The sequence below is a fragment of the Cyprinodon tularosa genome, unplaced genomic scaffold, assembly GCF_016077235.1.
Source record: "Cyprinodon tularosa strain WSP-4 unplaced genomic scaffold, ASM1607723v1 ctg330, whole genome shotgun sequence".
NCBI lineage: Eukaryota > Metazoa > Chordata > Actinopteri > Cyprinodontiformes > Cyprinodontidae > Cyprinodon > Cyprinodon tularosa.
In genome coordinates this window covers 605,639-631,649 of record NW_024039042.1, presented here as the reverse complement: position 1 = coordinate 631,649, position 26,011 = coordinate 605,639, and the positions used below count along the sequence as shown (strand labels likewise).

Here is a 26,011-nt window from a genome sequence, read left to right as displayed (position 1 = left end):
CTCTGCAACTACATTATTTATCAATTGTGTCAAAGGCAGCCAGATTTAATCTACCTGAATGCATCATCCTGCACATATTAATATCATGGTTAATGCAACAGAGTACAATTCTTTACAGGCCATATGTGTGGAGTGCACAACTAAAGCACCCTTTCAACTAGTAACGACTCAGTTTGACTCTTTTTAGAGTTTTCTAGTAGAGGCAACAATGTAGTACCAGCTTCTTTCTGAGTATTCACTCAGCAGTGTTTGCAAGTAAGAGGAATCATGCTAAAAATACAATGTCAAAGGCCTGCCGGTCACTGATTGGTTAGAGATTGGCTCACTGCTTCAGTAACGATAATAATGCTGCTACAAAAAATGAATTCTGTTCATAAGTTTGTCCCAAATTCTGAGGCAAAGATACCAACATTAGCAATGCAGTCTAAGAACAAGGACAAAAAGCAAAAGAAAAAAATATACATACATGTATATTTGTCCACTATTGCCCCTTTACCAATGAAAACCTGTTGTAGATCAGTGAATCCAATGCCAATGCTGTATGTTTGATGCTGTATGTTGAAGCTTGATGCACGGCTGCAGGACTGGTGGGTGCATTTGATTCACTTTTCGGCATGAAAAGGAGTCACTCTCATGAGGAAATCCTTTTTTCACTCATCAGTGAGACTGATGTGTAATTTCTTCAAGCTTTTGGCTACTTTATTGCTTCGTAGATTCACAGACGGAAAGAAAAATTGAGTTTAGGCATAGCTTAAAGTTCTGACCCAAGCCCACAACTGGAACCAACCAGGCATCATTAGAATCCAGAGAGCAAAGAGAAGAGAAAAAAATGAGACAAAAAAAATATTTTTTTTCTTCCAAGCCAAATAAGCTATTCATTTAACCTGGAGCCAGGTTACAGTAAATGAGGGCTGGAATCCCAAATAGTGGAGGCAACAGTTTAGGCTCAGTATTATTCATGTTTTTAAGATAACAGGGAAGGGGTTGAATATCCAGCAGTGTTTGCTGAATGTAGGTTGAGGAGGTTAAGGTGTAGCACTAAATAACAAACAGAGAACGGGCAGAGAGAAATGGTAAACCTCAGACACTGGCGCCATCTTGGCTCTCTCTGTTGTATACTAATCGTTCACTCAGTTAATGACCTTTTGAATGAATGTTACTTCCTGAATCCATTATTTACCGCTACATTTTTTCTTCTCTGACCCTCCCATCATGACTTGTTTCTATATTTCCCAACAACCCTCTGACATCATCTTAGTCACTTTTGCATATTTCACCGCTCTCCTCATACTGTGTTCTTGTTTCTAACTTACCCCCGACTTTGAATATATTTCTTCTTTTCTATATATTTTAATATCTGTTTTCTGTAATCTATAATCTTAACCCCCCTTTTAAGAATCCATCATTAGTTATTATTATCCATCGTTGGCAGGGAAATTATTTTACCATCACTTTATTAATTGTTCCCAGCTGTCAGATTTGTTTAAAAAAAAAAGTATTGGGTCATATCTGTCAAACTTTCTCTTCATCAGTCTGTAGAATACAATTATTCAGCTCTTCCTGTATTTTACTGAAGGGTTAAAAATCTGTAATAAAAACAAAAATGATCAAATCAAGGGATCTAAAAGATTAATCATATTTGTCCTTTTTTAAAGTATAAACTTCCATTTTTTTCTGAAATGCATAATGGAAATAAAGTGCATAAATCTTCCTATAAATAGGCCAAATACATGAGTTGCTTTGTGAAATAACTGATATAAAACACTGATTAAGTCGTGGCCTTGTGCTTTTTACAGTGCGATGTTTAATTAGCTCTAATAAACACCACAACTAGCTTGGTTTTCATGTTTATTCCTGCCTTTGAACTTTTCGTCTTTATATTCACAACTCATGCCTGAAACAATTAAGAAAAGAATCTTAAAGTTTATAAAAATGTGCACTTCTGTACTTTTGTTTCAACTCAATACTTCTGATGCTTTTTGTTGTCTTTTTTGTCATAAAATCTACTGGTATTTTCCCTTCAATAACAAATAAAGAATACTTATAAAAACAAAAAATCCTACTCAAACTATACATTTAAGCAGTAAAAGTTCTGCAGGCAAAGCTGCTATTTCAGCTTTCAACTGACATCTATAATGACTCACACAGCAAGGATCAACATCAGTTACAGAGATTTAAGATGACCACTGAGCTTTATTGAATATTGTTAAGAACAATGACACTAAAATATCCTGTCTTTAGAATTTTTACCCCTCAGGAAAACGACTCAGATAAAAAGGATTACAACATGATGAAGGGTTTTGTTTGAGCCAGAATCTGTCTCAGTGCCCAGAGAGTCCCTGCCATGAATGGCAAAGGGCAAAGCAGACTGTGATAAAAACGACCATGATCACAAGTCTGAATACTTAGTAAAGCATGTAGATATATCCCTTCGTAAGCCATGATGACATTGTCTTTTTTTTTTTTGCTTTAAGACTACATTTTCATAACAAAAAATGGAAAAAAAAGCTAGTCTGCAACCAAAATACCAACCAGAGCAATTAAACATTGTTTGGTTGTTCATTAACTAATTTATTCTCAGTGTTGGATTATTATGATGTTGGTAAAATGATCAGGGTGAGGTAAGGAGGCCTTCCGACCTCAGTGAACTTTGGACACTGAAGATTTATCTTAAACAACAGTGGAAACTATTGAGCAACTACATTTCACCTTTGTTTGAATGTAGTTTATCTTTTTATTTTATCATATTTGATCTACTGACCATCTTATATCTATCTATCTATTTTGGAGAGTGTGGTCTCTTTTTCCATCATCTGCTGGAGTAACAGCATCAGAGCAAATGACATAGAAGCTCAATTTAATAAAGAAGGGCTGCTCAGTTTGGGGAACTCTCCTACAACCTCTTAGGATGATTTAAATGAAAGAAGAATTTTTCGTAAAAAAAAAACAAACAAAAACATGATGGATAACAATGAGAATCCTTTTCAGAAAAAGTTGAAAAACAGATTGGCTTCACTTAACAGCTTCTATAGATGCAAGATTACCAGACCAACTGCAACAAAACATCCATCCTGCCTACAGCTGCAGCACCACTATATAAAACAACTCACTGAAATGAATCCTATGAGTTACAAAAACATTTAATTTCCCTTTGGAATCAATTAAGTATTTTTAATTGAGTTGAATTAATATTAATAATGCCATTTTAAATCAACCTTTTAAAAAATGTATCCACGTTTTATCTTATCATCTTTTGTAAGGTGTATTTCTTATTTACAGGCCCTGCATTTTAAAGGTACAGTATAGTAGAGGATTTTCGTGATTTTTTTTTTTAAAAGAACCGCCCTCTCCACTTAAAAACAAAAGGCACATGCACCACTCTGTACCCGTTCCCAGGAGGGAAAGCCTATTAAACCTGTGCAAGAGCATGCACAAGCCAATTTCTCCTTGTGCACGCTCTGTTTAAAAGTTGCTGTTTGCATTGCTCATACAAGCTTACTTTCCAAAAGAGCATTTGCAATTCTTCCACTATGTCAGACTCACCATCGGTAAGTGAAAATGAGGACGAGCACGTAGGACTGCCTTAAGTAAACATATCAACAGAATGATGGACCACTTATTTTGATGATCCACCAGGAAAAGAACATTCTCCATAATATATTTTACCATCTAAATTTCCAGATTGTATGAACAACTTGGCGTTAATGTGAATCTAAATCTGTTCAACAATGTTCATGTTTTTCTGATTTGAATAAAAAAAGAAATTTGTGCAACAAAGAGTTCAAATGTGTATTTTGCTTCTTTTATTTAGCTCCATTGTCTTTTGCTTCGAGTTTAGAAATGATTAAAAATCACTATTTTGTCTGTTTCTCCACCTGTAAGACCTTTTTTTCTCAGTCTCTTCTTCCTGTCTTGACTTTTAAACCCAGCTTATTTTATCAATATATGTAACATTTGCTTATTCCAAGCATTTTTTATCCAAAGCTTAATCCAGCTAATGTGCTCTCTGTGTGGGATCTGTCTCCCCTCCCTATCGGCAGGATTAGATTTCTCAGTCTAACATGCACATCTACTTTATCACACCCAAAACTAATCTGATCTCTGCCTACCGCATTTCTTCTCCAGCTTGTTCTGTCTTACTTCTACTCCTGCTCTGTCTCTGGTTTCCCGGGTGTGAAATACAAATTACTTCCCCAGAAAAAAACAGATTTAATTTCTGTCTCTGTCTTTTCTTTTCACCGTTCACTAGCTTATCCTTTCACAAACTAATTTAGTATGAATCCTTGCTTATGTCTGACTCCCCTTGCATCTCATGAATCTTCCTTTGTATCTTTCAGCTCCATGAGGCTCATCCCCTGCAATATAGCCACTGTTATCACATATCCAGCTCATTCTGTCTGCCTTTTATCTCAACCTGTAAGGTTCTTTACTGGGAACTTCCTTGAACAACTGAGTGAGTGTTAATAACGGTTTTCTGTTGTTTTTGTGGAAGAAGGAAAGGGGCATCAGAAGCTGAAAGGTGCTTCTGATGCCAATGCACGAGGACCTAGTATTGGCTAGAGAGGGAGAGGCTGAAGTATGCTTTACCAGCCTCATGCTGCTTTTTGTTCTGCACCATGCTGCTCATGGTGACTTTATTGGTCTGATGAGCTTCTCATTTTGGGGCAAACTCTTTCAAAACACCTAAAGCCAACCAATGAGTTCTTAGAAATCAGTGCAAGTGGACATCAACGACTTCCACAAAGTAGAATTCATTCCGACTACAAAATTGTCCACCACTCCTTCATAATAATAAGCCTTTGCACAGCATTGATTGTGTGCATCTGTGTTTCAGGGAGAGAAAAAAAGAAAAGGTGAACCATTAGAGATGATAAGTGATGGATCATAGAAGAAAGGAAAAAAACACTTCTTTCATCACGGACATAACTAAAACATCTTCTAAAACCTTCTATAATCTAATACAGAAAATTCCATCTTTAACTGCAAAGATGTTTTTGTTAATTTTTTACCTAATGATCTCTAAAAAGCAACCTGGAGCTTGTTAATTTATTTTTTTAAAAGACGCATAGACTACTTTAAATATAATAAGATTACAATCTTCTGTTAACTTGTAGTGATTGGTAATGTCTCTTCTTTATTGCAAATCAAAATATGGTTAACCTAATTCACAACAGGCTACAAACTACTTTGACTTTAGATCGTCAATGAAAATCATCTTGTTGATGTTTTATCAGATTAATCAAGGAGTCCAGTCCGTTGTCTCCTCACCACCATCACTTATCAGTTACAATTGATCAAGGCTCTAACCTGGCAAAACTCTCCTCCTGATTAACTGACAATATCACAGGGCTGTCACGACTCAGAACAGAGGACGTAGTATTCGAAGCAAGTAAGACAGTGGAATAATTTAAATCGTTTATTTAAAAACGGATGAGCGCTTCAGCAGCTGCAGCGGCTAGGGCGTCTGGTTTAACAGTTCAGCCCATGTCCTGAGAATAAGGTAAGATTCAGCCATTGCGCTGCCAACAAGATGCGGCGGGCGCCACCCAGAGTGTCCCAGATGCTGTAGCCCGCCAAATGGAGAACAAGGAGGAGTCCCAAAAGATAAAAAAACAAGAACAGGCAAGCTAAGTGGTTGAGAGGCAAAACAGGTCAGGATCAGGAAATTAGAAACACTAAGGTATGCTAAAAACCATCTCACCACTGGCCCGTGAGATATTCAGGCACTGATAACTGGATGCAAGCACCTTAAATAGAGGCATGAGCAGGTGGATCAGATGAGCAGTGATTAGAAACAGGGCAGAGTTTGACAGATGAATGGAGTTAGTTATTATGCCAGTCATCAGCGCCAAGATCATGGCAAGGGCAGGTAGTAACAGCAAAGCTGTAAAACATTGTGGGTTAGCAGGAAAACATGGTGAAGAGTCTAGGACAGTAGTGGAAAGTTGAAGTCGAAGAGAAAAAAGTTGAAGTCATGTTTTTATGACTCTGATAGCTTTCAGGGGATGTGTCCTCTCCACGTATAATTATTGCGATGGCCATGGAGAAGGAGAAAGTGCCCCCAAAAAGGGAACTCTAGCAGTTTTTATACCACAAATTTTTGTTTAAACAGGAGTTTTTTTTTCCCCGAGGGAAATACATTTTAGATAGATTAAAGCCACAAATAAATGCATCCATCCATCCGTCCATCCGTCCATCCATCCATCCGTCCATCCATCCATTCAATCGTCCAGGAAGCATCCTAACCAGATGCCTAAGCCACCTCAACTGGTTCCTCTTGACGTGGAGGAGCAGCGTGCTTTACTCTGAGTCCTCCGGAGATGACTGTGCTACTCACCCATCATCTCTAACGGAGAGCCCAGACACACTATAGAGAAAAGTCATTTCAGCCGCTTGTATCGGGGATCTCTTCTTTCAGTCATAACCAAAAGCTCATGACCATAGATGAGGGTAGGAACATAGATCGACCAGTAAATTGAGAGCTCTACCTTTTGGCTCAGTTGTCTCTCATTACCACAACAGACCAGTATAGCGCCTGCTTCACTCCAAATACTGATTATGATCCCTCATTTGGACCATCAGGGCACAGTTCAAAAAACAACACTTTGTTTTGTGTTTTTAACAAAAAAAATCACAAAAAATATCAGAACACTTACTGACAACACAGATAAAATGAGAGTATAGACTACAAACCCTCTCTGACTCTCCTTCTGTAAGTTTACATGTGAATCTAAATACAGTCTTTAATGCTGCTTTTTGATTTTGCATAAGTCGTTTAGCTACCTTTCAATCCACATGTGAAGCATTAGCTTGAAGTGGTTTTGTAACGTTCTGACTTTACAGAATTTCTACAGGATTCACCATAATCAGCTTTGACAGGGTGGTTACAAGACATAAGGGTTCTGTTTTACGTCAGTCGACATCAGAGTAGCAGCAATGATCAGAAGCAGAACAGAAAGCATGTCTCCATAATGTGGAGTTTTATGTTGTGACGTTTTTTTTTTGTTTTTTTTTATCATGAGTGGTTATTTTCCACTTTGAGCAAATAGGCACCCTGAACCTCCCAAACAGAGTTAATGTCTATTAAATCTTACATTTTAAATTCAGAGCAAGTATATACCACAATTTGAGCCCTGAAAACGACTTCCTTTAATCAGTATCATATTAAAGTAGCAAAAAAATAAGTTTCAAACATGAACGACAGCTCTAAAATGTCATATATATTATATTCAAGATATATCAATATATACATTTGACCAACCAGATTGAAACCACAGAGGATGTCTGCTGCCCAACCAGCTTTAGCTTACTAATATAAAACACCACAGCAGCTGTTTCGTTCCCAGTTAGAATTAATAATTTAAGAAGGCAGATGTCAGCCCACAAGAAATTTGCAGAAGCTTAAGATCTGGTGTCTGTAGTAGAGAAACTGCAACATGCTTAGTGTTTCTGACCGCTGCATTTGTGTAAAAAGCCAAATCACTGAATATATTTATCTTGAATCATATTTTTACCATACATAAACCCAAGACAGAAATGTTCCATATTCTTAATATACAAATAAACAGATAATGAAATATTAATTTTGTGTATAATATAGGGCAGGGGTAACCAATTAAAAATCAGTGGGGTCTGAATAAGAAAATTATCAACCAGTAAGAGACATTTTTAATTATAATCTGTTACTTTAAACAGAATTTAACTTTAATTTGTGCATCCATGTTATACTTTTTAACATGTTATAATTTTTAAATAAAGATGTGAAAAAAAACAACAACTGTTTTTTGAAGTAGAGAACAACAATCGTTCAGTTTGGTATATAGACAATTTCATGATTCACATATTTTATAAAACACCTGAACTGACCGTTTTTTTGTTTTGTTTTTTTTTTCTTTTTTATGGCCTAATGAGAGCAGTGGCCTTTAGGCTGACCTGCAAGGCTTTAAACCTGGGTTTGATTGGCAACAAAGCCATGAGCACATATCAAGGTGCTCATTTTGAGCCTGGATCCATATTTATATTTGATTATGTTCATGGAGAATCCTGCTTCACAGCAGTAGGTTGATAGCCTTGTAAGACCATCCTGATCTCGCGAGCTTTCAAGATTTCACTCGCTAATCAGTCTGGAGCCGTTCACCAAAAGAACGTCCAATCAGCGTTGGCTTTGAGAAGGGTTGAGGTGTGACGCAACGAGAAGCGTGACAGTTCAGTCTAAAGAATATGGCGGCTTCAGCAGATGAAACTAGCATTAGCATGGCTATCGAGCAAGTTTTATCGGAATTATAGAGTATTTCTTCACTGAAAGAAGAGCAAAACACTGCTCTGGAGGCTTTTCTCAGAGGAAAAGATGTTTTTGCTCTTCTCCCGACTGGTTTCGGCAAGAGTAGCCTGGCTGTTAGTACATACGCCATAAGCTTCGTTGATCTGATTGGTTTATTTGGCCCGTCTATCACCAACATAGGCCAATCAGCTAACCAGTATTTTCGCCCCTTCCCAAAATTACGTCAATGGAAGGTTTCCAGATGGATATGCGGAGCAAATCCATCTGGCGGAGTCAGGTTAGTAGGCTGAGCCAAACATATTAAAAATGTGCAGGATCATCTTTGAGCACACCGTTTCACATTTCTTCCACTAGTTCACTGTGGTTCTTCCAGCAGTCAACGCTTTCTTTTCTTTCCTTTTTTAACCGTCATCTCCTTCTTTCCCATCACCCGGCTTGCCACAGGTTTGTCTGCTGTGTCGAAAAGTGGCTCGCCGCAGTGACCCAGACTGACAGCTCATTGGCTAATTTGTATCACGTGCAGCCTGGTCCCGACGCTTTGGAGGGCTTTACCATCTTAACAGGAGAAGCTGCGCAAGTGAATTTCGATACTGCCGTCAAAAAACATGCAGTAATTTATAAATGTTTTAAATCAGGTTGGGTCCTGATTATTCAGTAGGTGGGTCCGGATCCGGACCACCGCCCACTAATCCGTGACCTCTGATACAGGGATTTCTTTGTTAAAAATTAAATAAAGTTTAAAACCAGCTGTTTTGTCCAGCTTAAATTTTTAAGCTGGACAAAACATGCTGCAGATGCTGTTTCTCAGCTACATTTAGTTTATTAATCGAGTCCAGAGACAGCTAAGGGCACAGGGATGAGGAGAGAGCGATGAGCTGCTGAGTTTAGCATCGTGTTTTATTGGCTATTGGCACTGATACTATTTACAGTTGTCACAGAAGAAAGCAGAAGGTTAATAATTATTCTTCTGTGGTGGCTGGTAGTGAGCAGAAAGAGCCTCCATGGAACCGGTAAACAAAGAAGTAATTTCAATCTGGTTTGTTTTCAAAATGATGTGAATATCAGGCAGCTCTTTCATGATGACAACATGATGTCAAGCTTTATAGACTTTTATCTGAACTCCCAAACTGTCCCCTTTTCTGATCAGCTGTGCTTTGTTTAAATCTCACACATGCTTTTCAGTGGGTGTGTGGCGTCTATACTCAATGAGTCCATATAAACTCCTCTTTGAGTGTTCATACCATTGGGCCTATGTTGCATTCACCGAAGCTGGGAAATTAAAAAAACCTCTTATTATTAAAATCTTAGGACATTATTTTCTTATATCTCGAATGAAATAAAGATCAGGGCAAGGTGGTGCAACTCCATACTATTCCAATAGTGTTTTACATGATCTGCATGTTATATTTAGATCAAATTTGATTCACAATTTTAGTTTGGCGCCTGTAGAACATTTCATCATATTTTTTTCTCCTTCTTTGCTATTTTATAACCAAAATAAAGTATATCCTCTTAAAAACATGTTTCCATTAAAATATGTGACTCTAATGGCATTACCTACGGTGCTTATTTTTAGGTCACAGCAATGTATCCTGTAGAGAAGCTACATTACTGCTACTTTTTCCAAACATGATGCTAAAGAAGCACATCTATAAGGAGCTCAGTCCGACCTGTATTGCTCCCTGTGTATGTATTTGCACAGCCTGCATTATCACCATTATGCCAGTCCGCCAGTGACAGGAAGTAAGAAAAAAACCTCACTGTTGGCTCCAGAGAGAGTTAAAGGGACATTGTGCAACAGTTCTTTTTTAACTTCCTAAAATCAGAGACTGCATTTACACAAGTGTTATTATTGGTGTATCATTACATACACTATTAACCAGATACCTTTTCATAAGCAAAGCATATATTAGTTTCTACACAAGGCTGGTCACCTGTTTGCAAACTGCCATGACAGTTTGCCCTCCTTGAATGAGAGAGAAATACATTTAGACTGACATTTAGATATTCTTTTGATTGTTAGGTTTTTACCGCAGCACTTTACTAATCTTTGTTCTGAGACTGAAGTGCTAAAAAGGAACACCTGCATAGTTGTCAGCAGATCAAACCTGATTCAGGTCTATTGCAGACTTTTGTTTTTGACTTGAAAATACAACTCCCTCTGTGGAAAACTATAGTTTCCAGACTTGATGAAAACCCCAGGCCAAGCTTAACTCCTGTCTGTGAAAGCGATCCATGGAGTTTCTGGGAAAAACCAAATCAAAGCCAACAGGGTTGGGTAAAGGTGGGCCGGACGGAAAACTGAAAGGATAAAGCAAACACGGTTGGTTGATGTCTGGAGATTTCTAGGAGTTGCAGAATCAATTCGTCCCTGACTCTTTCTCGTCGTCCGCCTTTTTCCCTCTATTTGCCTCGGGGCAGTGGCGAGATGCTACACACCCCGGCACCCACGCAGGAAGAGAACAGCAACAAAAACAGCCCAGAACCCTGTCTGATTTCCCTTGTTCTCTCTCACCTCTTTTCATCCATTTTGCCCGGCAGCTTTACCTCTTTACTATTCTCACTCAGTTCATGCATCTCCCTCCATCCATGGCTCATGAGGTTGTCATACACGACTCTCTCCTTCCAAACAGAGTCTTTCATTATCTCTCGGTTTGTTTGGCCTATCCTTAAATAATTTACATACATTCACCTTTATGCTCTTCATGACGCCTCATATTTGGTCTTTATAATATGTTTTTAAGTAGCTAAGTAGAGTAGATGCAACGTTTTAATAGATTTGGTGGAATTTCTAGGGTCTTTGGTGCAAGCTTAAAACCAGCAAACCAATGTTAAGCAATATTTTGATTCTCAAACATCATGCTGCCTAAGGAAAACAATCATAGGACAGCTTCTATTCGCTGATTATAATCTACATAGGAATAACTGTAGAGCAAGGAAGCCTAAATCTTTCACTTTGGCAAATGAAAAAGGACTGATGAAGTATAAATTACAACATGTGAAAGTAGTCTTCCCAAATAGGTTAGAAAGATCAACCCATAACTATAACTGTATAATTGTATTCTTAACTCTATTCTGTAGGGAAAGTCTATGATCTCAGATCCCTGAAACTTAAGAAGCAACATTTCTGCATGAGGAGGCTTTGCTAAGAATCAGGGGAGTTTATTTAATTAAAAAGTACAGTTTGGAGGTGCTCAACCAACACCCACTGGGGATTACATGTAAAAAAAAGAAAAAAAAGAAGAAAAAGCTTGCAAAGAAACTAATACTGTGGTTAAGTTCCAAAAATGAATTTAGTAAGATTGTTCTTCTGTCGGTTCACTGCATTGAATGGAGATAAATATGTTATTTTCAAATTTTACTGCTTATTTTCAAACTTCACTTCTTACAGTCTGTTTTAGTTGACTCCAACAATACCCAGCAAATCCTACTGGTTTTTAAATCATTTACAACATTCAACCAAGAGGTTATTCTTAACTCATAGTTCAATAACCATCAACAAATTCTTATTATTTCTTAAAGAATCCACCCCATCAACAAATCTCAGCATCCTCTGGGGACACATATTTAAAAGTTACAGCTCTGTAACCATCCCATGGTTATATATTATTCTAAATTTTCTACTGGTCCTCTGTCTGGAGGTTTGAATCATCTTTGGTGGCCATGTTTCAGAGCGATCCGCTCAGACAGTCTGGGATTTACAGACAACAAAATTACCGCATTTCTCATCCAATAAATAAAGTTTCTCTGCTAAATCCAATGATCTGAAATAAATTCTTCATTTCCTTTTTTATTTTTTCCTAATAAAGATTTTATCACCTCTTCCCACTCATGTTTCTCTCAGCTCAACTTCTCGGATTTCTCTGCGTTTCTTAAGCTTTCCCAAGTGCCTCCATCTCCCTTTCACTTTGTCATTTCTCTTCTCTTTCAGCTCTCCTCATTTCTTATCTTTCCATTCATCTGTTTCCATCTGTCTCAGTGGGAGGCTGGAAAACACTCCGTCTTGCTCATGAAAAGAGAAAAGTGTCTCCTCACTCCTCCAGTTCTCTTTTGAATCAAAATAAAAGGAGATTCCCAGGACTCACATAGAAACTACACAACCAGACATTCATAGCATCTATACTCACTTACGTCGAGTCAATCACTGAGGAAAAATAAAGTGACATAGAAGAGAAATGCTGCTCTCTGAACATAGTTTGGTGTATTGGGCTAGGTACAGTTAGAAAGATGGAAAGCTTGTGTTTCTGGGTTTCAAAAAGGGGACAAATTAAAAAATACCAACAGTCTTTCTATTGGTGTGTATGTCTGAGAGTGTATCTGTGTGAAAGACAGAGTAACAGGTAGTTGGAGAGGAGGAATATATCCCATGAGGCTGAGTCTTTGTGTTTTCATGTTGTTCGGCTCAACATGACAAAAGAGAGAAAACAGAGGCGATCAAAAAGGAAGTCAGTGTGGGACTAGAACAAAGAAGTCCTGACAGTCTGCTTTACTTTATCAGGGCACACTTAAAGACTTACAACAAAACAGACAGATGCACTCACTGCTCTTTACTTTTGTACTGCCTTCAACCTTTAAATCAATAATGTTAAGTACTGTCTTTCTCCAGTGTGTATAAAAAATCTACATCAAAATAAAAAAAGCTATACAAATTCCTTAGATTTTATATATAGAAGTAAAAAGCATTTATAGAAACTGTATATTCAATTTTAACCATATAGCCATGTTAAGATGTTTCTTTAAATTATTCTTTTTTTTCTTGACTCCTGATACAAATACACAGATTCTTTTATGATTCAAAAACAATCTCATAAGAAAATGAAAAGTTTATATTAGTTTTAATATTGGTCCACCCATTCAACATTGCAGCTGACAGGAAAAAAGAAAAGGCAGAGAATATTTACAACACAGCATCTTTCAGTTTAAACAGAAACTGAATCAATGTTCTGCTCAAACACACAGTTATGTCCAAAATTGTACATCTAATGTAAAATATGACACTCAGATGAAGGGAAAAAAGGCTCGAATGTAACAAACCAATCCAGGAACCAACAAAACCTAAGCAATCATAGACGATAGGGTGCTGGAAGACAACTTATACCGTTTACTGTGAAGTGTTATTAATAACTAAGCCTCTGCTTGCAAATGATCGACAGTTTATCAAGACCACAGTGACGAGAAAATGTTTAAAGGAGCCACCTCCAGAAATACCAAATCCTATTAACTGAGAAGCACAGGGGTGGCAGTGTCATGCTTGGGGTCTCTTTTGCTGAAAGCTGTTCTGGTGCACTCAGAAATAAATCAAATAATCATTAAGAAGAGTGGTCTAATATCAATACAGAATTTCACCAGATTAAACTGATAGCAGCAAGTGTTTTAGTTTTCTTCATTTTTAAAAGTTTGTGTTGAGTGTTTCATAATCATTGCAACATAAAAATGTATTCAAATCCATTATTTAAGGATTTCATTATTATGACATTCCTGGACATTCAAACGTCTTCTTTCTTACACAAATTAAAGAGGTAGCGTGTTGAAAGGTTTAATGGCTGTGAGTGTAATTACCTCCAGTGTTTATGTATGGGAAACTGTTTTTCATTACAGTTGCTCCCTAATGAAGCTGATGGCCAAATCCTCACTTCTTTTATAGACTCCAGGGAACTCTTTTATTGTAGGAGTTGTGCAAGAAATATCAGCAAGTTAATATAAGAGAGTAGGTTGGGAAATAGGAGACTTTATAGCAACTTCAGCCTACCAGAGCAGCTCAAAATCAACACAACGCATTATCAGTAGGTTAGTTTTAAAACACAAATTTCAAATCTTTTAAACTATGATTGCAGATCTTTTTGCCAACATTTGTACGCTCTCTATCCCACTCACCGGTGTAGTCTTCACGGCAGATACAGGTATAGCCTCCTTCTCTGCGGGCACACACTCCGCCGTTCAGGCAGGGGTTAGAGTAGCACAGGTTGATCTCTGTCTCACAGTAATCGCCCGTAAAGCCCACCGGGCACCGGCACCGCAAACCAGCGATAGGATGGATTGGCCGGAACAAGATGGAGGGCGAGGAGATGAAGGGGGCAGAGCTGTTAAAGCGCAGAACTGAGATGCACTTCATGTAGTTCTGACAGGGCTCTCTCAAACACACATTATCATCAAATGGGAGAACCTGGAGAAATGGAAGAGGACAGAGAAAAGAGAAAATTATCTGTGGAGAACAACCTCGATCCAGACATGTACCAACCATCATTGCTCAGCAGAGTAACTAATAGACACACTGGCAAAGCTTTGGTCCTACTCATATTAATATCCTTTTAAACAACACCCTCTGAATTCTGAAAAGTGTAATCAAAGTGTACTATTTTAGTCCAGGAATAAACTTCCTTTTTAAAGCAAAAGTCATCCTTGTCTTTATCAAATGGTGCTACTGAGCCTACTACTTATTATCCATACCAAAACCTGCAAAGAGACACCTAAAAGCTTTGTGGACTTAAAGTAAATGTAGTAAATACATCTAATTGGGGAAAAGAAAAAACACCTTGCTGTAATTACTAAAATTCCTCTTGGATTTTTTTTTTCCAATGTATTTTAGGTTATTGTGAGGATTTTTTGCTAATAAATTTAAAGCACGACTGTTTTAGAGTTCATCTCTGTCTCCAGTCAGCCCCTCTGGTTTATATGCTTCCTGGTTTTCATGCTCAATCTGCAGATCACCTGTTAGGTATAGTGGAGGATGTTCTTTTTCAGGGTGGATCATCAAAATAAGTGGTCCTCCTAATTGTCAATCATTCTGGGATCTGTTTATGTAAGGCTGTCCTTTACCATTTTCACTTACCAGTGGTTAATCTGACATGGTGAAAAAATTGCAAATCCCTTTTTAAAAAAAAAACTTGTATGAGCGATGCAAACAGCAACTTTTAAATTCGCAAAAATCCTCCACTATACCTTTAACTGTTCCATCATTATGGTCCCCACAGTTTGTGTTTTCTCTTCAAAGCTTTTACACAATTAAAGTCTATGTTCTTTAGGATTACACCTTCCTACTTTTTCCTGCATTTAATCCATACTTCTGCCAGCTTTGCATAAACACAAGTTGAGATCAATGGAAACTTTAATGCTTCTTTTAATGGATATTCCTGTGAGTCATCATAAGCAGAGATGGAAAAACTCAAACTCTTTTCTTATGAAGGCAAATCGATACAATAAAGTATATTCCATTACAAAACCAATACCTTCAACCAAAACCCCAATTACCTCTCAGTACTTTCTCTAAGTAGTGGCTGTAAATTGTAGGAAGAATTAATGCAGAGATAGATGGGCTCCAGTGACAAAGCTGGAAAACGAAACCTGCAACTTTGAGTAATGATAACTGGTACCTACAGAAAAAGCAAAAAATGTGAAGTGTTCTGTTTTCGTTTTGGTTCAGTTGGTTTATTTTAACTTTAAATATTTGGGAAATTCGATCAGCTAATTTAAAAAAGTAACGCTAAAAAGATTAAAGTAGAATAAGATAATTCTTTGCATGATGGCATGATCATTATATTACCATTTTAAAGATTTTTTTTATCTTTTCTACATTAATTTGCTAAAATAAGACTCATTTGGATTTTGATACACATTAATATATTAGTTAAAATTAACATATGTCAATATTGATGTTACTTAAGGAAAACTTCTAAACTAATAATTTAGTCAAAGTATCATTGGCATTAAAGTAGCAGTGAGTTTAGCTAACCTTATTATTAGCAACCAATTTTCATCTAGGATTTACTTTTTTGTCTTTTCCTAGTTCCTTTCATATCTGTCAACAAATAATTTCATACCAATCTATATATATCAGTGCATATTAGTATTTTAATTTGTTGTTGAGGACCTTCAAGAATTATAGAGAAGAATGGTCATAAAGATTCTTAAATCGCACGTATAATTTGATTAAATATAATTTTCGAAAAGAAATCACAGTCGTTTATTAGAAGTGAATCTTATATTCACTTCACTGCCAATATAACTCAATAGAAAATACCACTGGTAGATATTTATTCAAGTCACATATTACCAAATTTATTTAAAGCAAATATAGAAAATTGATAATTCAATTATAATTGGACAAAGTGGGCTTAAAAAATGATGTTGACTTTATTTAAATTGTGTCTACTGGTTCCACTAAACTCTGCAGATTTAATGCAAAGAGTTTTATATATTTACTTTCAACTTCAATTACTAAAACTATTAGTAATTAATACAGTATTGTAAACATTAAGTTTATATAACTTAATGCTGTGAAGTTAAGTTTAAAAGATTCTAAGGGTTAGCAATGCCGTTTTGTTTGATTAATGTTATAGAATTTAATTATTAGATTTTAATATACACAAAATGCAGAACCAGTTGACATAACTAGGATAATCAGATATGACATTTAAAGAAATTCACAGATCAGTCTTAACAGAAAGTCATAATTGAGAACTTCCATCTCACTCATTGTGCCACAGAACATATAAAAGGTCCTCAATAAGCATTCTGGGAAATAACAAAAAGTCCAATCCCTCCAAGTTTTACTAAATAAATATTGAGTGGTAAACTGACAGGATTATGTTGAAGTATTTGGGTTATCTTTAGTCAAATTAAATCTGTTCTTGTTTAGAAACACACTTGTCTATGTCCAGCATGAAAAGGTAATTTTAACTATTAATGGGAACTTAAGTTACATACAGTAACAATAATAATAATAATATCCCCCATTTCATTTCTTATAACAGAAGTAACTGTGGACAATATTAATTAGCATATATACCTATTCATATCTTCTTGTTATTTAGATACAATTAAACCTGCTTATGTTCATATAAAAAGGACATTCTGAACCTATTTGACCATAAAACTGTTTCATAAAGCTTGCAGCATTACTTTTGCCATTTCTTAGAGTGTGGTAAGTAACAACTGAAGTTAGATGTACAAGAAGAGCCCTACCTTATGGCCACAATATCCTTCTTAATCAGCAGCTCCTAAGGAAACCATTAGGGCATTGGTATCTATTGTCTTCTTGGACTCCATGTTTTATATATTTCTCTGCTTCACCGCATATGAACTAAATGGATGCTTCATTTCAAGGCCAAAGCAGAACTTCATGGCATACCGAGGAAGAAAATGAACTATTCAGACATCTAAAACATGAAGGACACTGGCTTGGTTGGTGCTCTAATCTTTAAATAAGGTTCCAAATTTCTTTGAAATGTCTGAAAGATTCCAATGTGTTTGTCCAGCTTACATCTGTTCCTGCAGATTATAAGATGTTAATCAGTGAAAATCATTTTTATTCCATTATTAAAATATATTTTTCTATTAATCTGATTACACTAAAAACCTCCGTGGCAGCTGCTTAGTGCATAATCCTTACTCTGTGTCAGATGCTTAGCTCCATCTATATCTGGTTTTATGTTATAACTGGTGAAAATATAGTTTTTATGATCTATTTGAACAGCTTGTATGAAATGACTTAGCATTTTTCATTGACAGTTTATTCCTGTCACTTAGTTTCTATCATATTCCTTCTTATTTTAAAGGTTGTGATTCACTTTGTCCTTGACAAACTTTGGTTCCTAGAGTTCCTCTCTAAACTTTTAATAGAGTCCTCTAACTGTCCTGTTTTCAGCACATGTATAATCACTTTCTGTCTTTTATGTGCAAATTTCCTTCAGTATCTAAGGTTATATTTGCCCTTCCCATGAGAACCATTACTTTCTATTGTCAGGGAAATGATGCCTTATATTCATCTGCATTTCTAAATGCTGCATTTGTTTTAAAACAAATGTAAACATTGGACATTGTTTTCATTAACATGAGCTCTGTTGTTAATTTTGTTAGAAGTGTAAAAAGAAATAGATTTCTGGACTGCACGGTGAAGCAGCTTGTAGCACTGTTGCCTTGCAGAGAAACAGTCCTAGGTTGTATTCCCGGTCCGGGGAGTTTGCATGTTCTCCCCGTGCATATGCGGGTTATCTCCAGGAGTGCATGGTTGTGTGTCTCTGTTGTGTGTCTCTGTGTTGCCATGGACAGACTGGACACCAGTCCAGGGTGTAGCCAGCCTCTCGCCCATAGATCAACACAGATTAAAATATGAAAATTGATGGAGGAAATAGATTTCCTTTTTTTTTTATTCTTTTCAAAGGTAAATTTATGATTTTAGGATGGGTGTGACTGATTGAAGCTAAAACTATGCTTGACCAACAGCTTGTCCTTAGAGTGTCTTAATTACTGATTAGAAATATGCCACAACATGAACAGAATGAGGACAGCTTTAAATAGTCAGTAATGTTTTTAAAAACTGGTGCTTTTTTCCATTAGATCTGTTAAATTAGATAAAACTAAAGATTCTTCACATTAATTGTTTTGTATTTTATGTGTTGTCTTTATACTTTTAAATAAACGCCCCAGCTTGCATTCCTCTGCTTCCTCTAATAAATATTTTCCCTGGAGATTTTTATGATGTTCCGATTCATTAGAACATCTGTGTGCATCCATGTTTTTGTGTGCTTCCGTGTGCAGGTGTGTATCTGTGTGTTTTAGTTCTGTGTGTGAGCGTAAATGCTCAGGGCTGAGTACACATGTAGATACAGTAACTGATGCCCAGTGTTGTGTGCAGGTACTATGTGGATTTCATCCATGGTAACATATGGTGCTGATATTTGTGTAAGTCTTGCATGAAGCCATATGGCTACAGTGTGATTAGCATCTGGTTTGTATTTCTGTCAATTCATGGGAGATATTCCTGAAATCGATCTTGTTACTCTGAGAAATTTGAACTTCTTGAGTTAGCTGCATTATAAAATGTTTTCATTTCAGTAATTTAATTTCAAAACTAGATTATGTAAATAGAGGAATATGTTATATAATCATTATTTTAAACCATAATGATTGTGGCCTACAGCTGGCGACAACACAGAGACAGATGATTTGACCCTCCCGTGGTTCTGCTGAGGGGCTAAGTAAGCCCAGGTTGCTTTAAAGTGATCTTCAAGTCATTTGCGTTGTTATATTTGGTTTTTCTAATCATTATCTTGATAAAACTATATCAGTTATCTGAGGGGATTAAGTCACGCCAGTTTTGTGCTAAAAGAATATCCATTTAGTGGCCTTTAAAGCAGATACTGGTGCATTTGTACTACTGGAAGGCTGCCAAGTCCTGTTGGAAACTTAAGTGAGTATCTCCATAAAGCTTGTCAGCACAGCTGTAACAGGGCTTCTAGCTTGATATGCCTCAAGAAACGAATTTGTGTGCCTCTTCACTCCCCTTGATTTTCAGAGTAAATATAAACATGAATCACTTTCCCAGGTAGAATGATCCTGGCATTGGAGTGGCTAAACACTAATGATATCACAGCTCTAGCCAATGTCATAGATTTGTGTGCAGTGGATCCTGAAGCACTGATTTGAAAATCACCTACAAACTCTTTGGCTCTGTTAAAAATGCTCACAGGGATCCAATTATCTGATCTAGACTTGACCATCACTTTTGCACATTTTTTTTACACAACTTTACATTAATATGTATAGATGCAGCCCTCTCGACCTAATCTACTTAGATTCCAAATAAGTTATATTATGCTAAATTATGCTAAACTGATTAAGAAAAATAAATGTACATGAAATTAGTGGGTGTGCTGCGGCTGATCTGTTAAAATTGCATGTGCAGTTGATAGCAGGTGCAAAAGAGGTGTGGACTGCTGAATTTAAATAAGCATGGAGATTATAACATTTATTTTACTTCCCAGAAACAACCATAACTGGCAATCACACATTGGCACAGATGGCATATGTGTTTGCAATGTGAAAAAGACGCAGGCAGACAAGTGAAGAAAGGAGCGTTTCTGTTCATGTGAATGAACAAAGAAACAAAACAAAAAAAAAACCTATTGCCTATAGGATGACTTAGAGGTACAAACAAAGCAGTGTACCTTCTTGCATCTAAATCACTCCAACTGTCACAACCGATCAAGGTTAATGTTTCAACTTTTGAAAGGAATGTTGCTCCGAAACATCTTTCACATCATCTTTTCAGATACCACAAAAAACAGGAAAATGTTTGGTTTTTCATGGATTTCTTAGGTTTTTTGTATTGAAGACAATGATATTGTTTTAAGTTTATAAAAAAAAAAAAGGGAAAAAGAAGTGTTGGCTCCTGAGTTCAAATGGAAAACGTCAACAACTGCTTACCAACAAAGAGAAGCTAAAACTTTTCTGTCATTCTCTGTCACCAATATTAGTCATTCCTAAATGCATAACTTGTATAACAAGGACAGGTAACAATGGCAGCTGCAGATTGTCCCTTTTTCAGCACCACAGATGTGTGACAGTGGTCCTTAGCGACAGTGGTCCTTAGCAACGTACAGACAGAGGTGTTATTTATTCCATAATGTTTCACAATAAGTAATTTTACTGCTGGTTAATAAACAGATAACCATGTTAATCACTCTGTGGAAAAAGAGTATCTCCATATTTACCAGCGCATCAGTTTGTTATGTAAACTATTATTTCTATTGCCACCACATTTATTCACTGGATTATTAGCTGTAATTTTGCATTAGAACGATCAAGTTGTAAGATAATGCAGTGCTGCGAACATTTCACTGAACATGTAGCATATCCATATGGCATATTGAAAATCCAAGGTAGCCATCAGCTCATGAATCAGCTCAAAAATATTATTGTTCCATATACAATATGTCTCTACTGCTAAGCTAAGCTAAGCTGGTCCACATATCTTGATGTGGCAATACAGCTAAATATAAACAGTTTTGACAAATAAATTGCATTTTGGGTGATAGGTATAATATTTTTATATCCTCTTTTAGTATTTTGCACATTCTAATGATTAAATAGAGTTAAGGAAACAATTATTAGAACACCGTTGTATTCTTCAAATTCTTTGTGGCTTTTTCTTTGTTTGTTTAAGTTTTTCCTACTTTAATGTCTGATAAAAAAAAAGTTAAATCTTATGTGCTCAAACAAATTTGAAAAGACTGGGTTTCAATAATTGTGGTGAAAGCATAGAACAAAAATGTTATCTTTAATTAAAGATGTGTCCATGATACAGCTTAGGTAAAAGCTCAAGCTTGTTTTCTTGAAAATATATGAGATGGGGGGGGGAGGTGAACATCAAAGGGGACTCTTAATGGACTACAGATGGGTGTATAATATTTTTGCAATGGTTGTGGTGGTGTGGGCTATGGGTAATAATTGTATGAATGAAAATGTACCGGTAAGTAGGCACATGTAAAGGAATATACGTTTATATAATAGTTAGATCATAACTTTATTTATTAGCTAACTTAATGAATTTTTGGAGCATGGATTCATAAGTTGATTGGGAATAGGGGAGTTGTTTTAAAGGACTTAAAGAAGGGAAAAAGGGAGTACTTCAATAAGTTTCACTTCTTTAAATTATGTTATAAACAAGAAATAAATTGTACATATAATTATATCTTTGATCAATTATACCCAATGTTTGCATGTGTTAAGTGTGTAATTTCTTTACTAAATTGAATTAAAGTAATTTATCAGTTCATATTCATTCATAATATTTCATACAATTATTTGACTTTGACTAGAGTTTCTGCTCAATATGATGCAGTTATTTTAATTGCAGAAAGTCAATGACATTTCACAAGGACCTAAAGACATAATGTCTATTTGGATGTCTAGAAATAACTACTACATACAACACAGATTTAAAAATATCTGTTATTCAGTTGGAATATATTTTCATCAAAATGTATCCCTTTTAAAATCTTATGATCAGTTTCTATGTTGTTGTATTATAGCAGAGATATTACTTGGGTTCAATCATGAGCAAGAAAGGAACTAAACATCCCTTAAAATGAACACATAAATATGGTTTTCAATCAGATCAACACATGGCTGAACAATGGGATTTTGAGTTGAATAATATGGACACAGAACTAAATACAGCAGTGACTTGTCTGTTGGCTATGAATGAGCATATCTGTGTTGTTTCATGTAAACAAACCTCCATCTGCGTCAGTGATGTCAGCCTGGGCCGATTCAAATACAGCTGCTCCTCCAGAGCCTCCGAGGGGAAGAAATGGCCGCCTGGCAATGCGGCAGAGAAGCTGACATTCAGGATGCGTCCCGGTGCTGTGTCCAAGTCTGGCTGGATGTTGAAGATGAAAACGTCCTCCACTGGCACCGAGAGCACCGCAGACACGCCCTCCAGGAAGTTGCCCAACAGCGGTGAGAGGAAGTGCTCCTGAGACATATTCTGAAGACGGACGGTGACACTACTGCCCAGCATGTCCTCTGTGATGATGAGGACACGTAGAACACACTGGGCTGAGATGCTGTGGACGCCATCTGAAAGGTTAAGACACAGATGAGAGGGGGAAAACTAAGGTTAATCTAAATGTGTTTTTGTTTCTGGGTAATACACATGGCTGGTAAAATGGAAAATACGGTAGATAAGAACGAGAAAGGCCATCTGTGGAGGAAAATTCCTGGCAATCTATTTATCTTTTTAAAATATCAAAAATAAAACACAACAAATTGATCTAATGACAGTCAATAAAAAAAACTAAAACTGTTTAAATAATATGTATATCTCAGGTTCAAGCCAACTAAAATACAATAAAGGACATAAACTGCATATTTGTTGCCCATGCTATGCTGTTTATGCAATATTTTCAGTATTAATCAACAATAATTGTAGAAGGCTACAGATGACAATTGCACACCATGACCGTTAGTTCTTGGGGCCAAGACTATACCTTTAAAAGGTGAACTATAAGTAAATGCTTACCATAACTTGGTAAAGTTACATAGAAAGAGGTATAACTCATTAGAGAATAAAATAAGAATACTTTAATTCTTATATGTATATTTTTATTTTTAGTCTAATCATACTTCATGACAAAAGTCGTTTAAAAACTTGTTTAGAAAAAGGAACATTTTATATTAATTAACAGTTTTCTTATCCAAGAAAGCACAGTAGAGAAAAAAATAAATATTTTTTTCTGAAGAACTCATTCCCATAATTTGACACAATTCCTGAAAGCTTGATCACTGAGTTAACCCTCTGTTTACTTTAGATGGTTACACCTAAATCCAAGAGATAATATGGCGATAATGCCGTACATAGCCAAGTATTTTCTTATCCTCATCTTATTTTATTCTTATATCTTATTTGTACTTAAAATCTTATTTTTCTCTCTTCTGTAATCGTTTGCACTGCAAGAAAAGAATTTCCCACAAGGGTCTAATAAAGTAATTCTGATTCTGATCACACAGACTGCTCCACTGCATTAAGGGTTTGAAAGATTTTCTAAAGCATTTTGCAAGATTCTGTCAATATCCAGAGGTATTTGGGTTTTGATTTCTTCTCTTTGCATTTTTGAACATTTCCTTGCTTGTTGATTGTCCTTGCTTGTTTGCTTCCTTGGTATTTTAGATGTTCTTAGTTTTATTATTTTTTTAATTATTTTCCCAGTCTCCCTTATTGTCAGGTTCTCTGCTTATTTCTGTGTTTTATGCTTATTCTCCTGGTTTATTTATGTGTTTAAGTATATTTTTGTCTTTTTTTGTCTTCAGTGGGAATTCCTTCCTGTTCCTTTCCTGCTTCTCTCTTCCTTTTAGCCCTCTCCACCTTCACAGAGCTCATCTGTTGCTCATTCTTAATCTGATTATGCTCACACGTTTTTCGCTATTCCTTCACTAGACTTTCGCTTGTATTCAAGATCTCCCCTTTTCACTGGTCCTGACTTGTTCCTTCTCCTGTTAATGCTGTTTTTTTTTGGCCCAAATTCACTGCCCAGATCTCCCTTAGCCATCCTGTAAGTTTTGGTATTCTTCTTCACCAGTTAAAATGTCTTTCTTCATATTCCATCTGTAAGCTTTGATTCAGCTTTAAATTCTCCATTCCTGATAGATGCATGGCATTTTGTTTCTTCTCTCCCATTTCCACTTATGTACCTTTGGTTGACAGCAGTTCACACTTGACCAACAGCCCTTTCATCCACAGACACAACTTGTGTTTCATCATCAACACAGAATACACAATAGACTGCATTGTCCGATGTAAAGCAATCTGGTGTGACAAAGGGATTGTACTGGCTGGAGGAAGCAATTTCTAAGTGTGGTGGTGACTTCATCTTTAAGTCAAACAAATAAAAGACAGTAAATGTGAAATGAAGGAGTAGGGAAGTAATATAGAAGAGGTCCTGAAGCAAGAAAACATAATACATTGATGAGGGAAAGAGAGGAACATGACAGAAATAGATGGAGGGTGAGGGGTAGATGGAGACAGGGACACAGAGGATCAGGAGGACAGGGAGGCAACAGTGGATGAAGGACAGCATAGGAGGTTTATTAAAAACCAGGAAAAGGGTGAGTGGTGAAGAAGCCAATAAATGGGGGGTGTTTAACAGAGAATAAAAGACAGGCATATCAAAAATATCTATGAAAAAATTATAATAAAAAAAAGCTTTTTAATTAAACCTTTGCCTCCAACGGCTGACTGAAAATGTGAAAACATGGAGAAAAAAAATCAAGATAAGGAAGACTGTCAAAATGATTAATATAATGTGATAATATATGAAAACACACAGTCAGAAACACTGATACTAGAGGAAGAAATAGAGGAAGTATGAGAAAAATAACAGGGGTATAAAAGTGGGGGGTTGGGTTCAGTGGCAGCTGGTTTGATTACCGGATTACGAGGAGCCTCACTCCCTGCTGACCTCCAACACACACACACACACACACACCCACACGCATCCACATCCACACATGTTCAAATCCAAATGGCCTTCATGGTGCTTTTTATAGCAAGAGAAAGAACAGGACTGATAAATAAATGTACATATACACCCACATGTATACTGTATGTTTCTTCTTCTCATGTTAAATAGTCCAAATGAACTATCATAATGGACAATCCCAATGCAAACAAAATCCAGTAATTGATTTTGATCCTCCTTTGTCATTAAAACGATCTTCGGATCTGTGACAAAAGCTGGGATTATCTGCTGGAACAGCACACAATTACATTATATAAATGCAATGTTAATGCACAGCTCAGCCTGAAGACATTTGGACGCAAATGCTGCATCCTCTCCTTCTCAAACTTTAAGGTCTATTTAACGAGTAGCCAGATAAAATGTCAACGTTTTTTAAAGTGAATGGATGATGTAAAAATTCAGCACTTTTCCATCGGAGGCCACACGCTGCAAGCCACTTGGCTAAAGAATAAAGGCTTCTTATTTGCTTGCAACAAAATAAAAGAAAATATTAGGTAGCTACAGTATTTTCCAGCTAATAAGCCGCTACTTTTTTCCCCCACACTTTGAACCATGCGGCTTATAAGAAGGTGCTTCTTTTCTGTGGATTTTTCCTAACTGCCAGAGGGGGGAGGTCAAAGTTGGAAATGAAAAAATAACGGACTAATTTTCATTTAGCACGAGAACATGCTAGCAGCAGGAAAGCAAAGAACAAATTTCCTGAATTCAGATTTTGACACTTATTTGACGCAGGTTAACGTTTACTAGCTGATACCTAGTTTAAATATCAGTTTGTAACTAAAAAAGAGCAGTATTACACTGGATTACTCTGAAATAAGTTCTTGAAATGTACTACTATATTTAGTGGGTTTTTCTATATCTTTGCTTCAGTATATGCATCAGAAAGACATTATTTAGCTGTTTTGATAATATAGCAAAAAAACAATTATTT

At 36.4% G+C, this 26,011-nt stretch overlaps 1 protein-coding gene across 2 annotated transcripts in view; it reads right to left on the bottom strand.

The window, feature by feature from the left end:
• The window catches only part of celsr3 (cadherin, EGF LAG seven-pass G-type receptor 3), a 153,726-nt gene that overhangs the window by 102,188 nt on the left and 25,527 nt on the right, over nt 1–26,011 (bottom strand). For both annotated transcript variants that reach the window (XM_038293860.1, XM_038293861.1), the window contains exons 2-3: nt 22,299–22,642; nt 14,156–14,444 (exon numbers count right to left, since the gene is read on the bottom strand). In XM_038293860.1, coding sequence (XP_038149788.1) covers nt 14,156–14,444; nt 22,299–22,642 — 633 coding nt within the window. The remainder of the gene's footprint in view (nt 1–14,155; nt 14,445–22,298; nt 22,643–26,011) is intronic.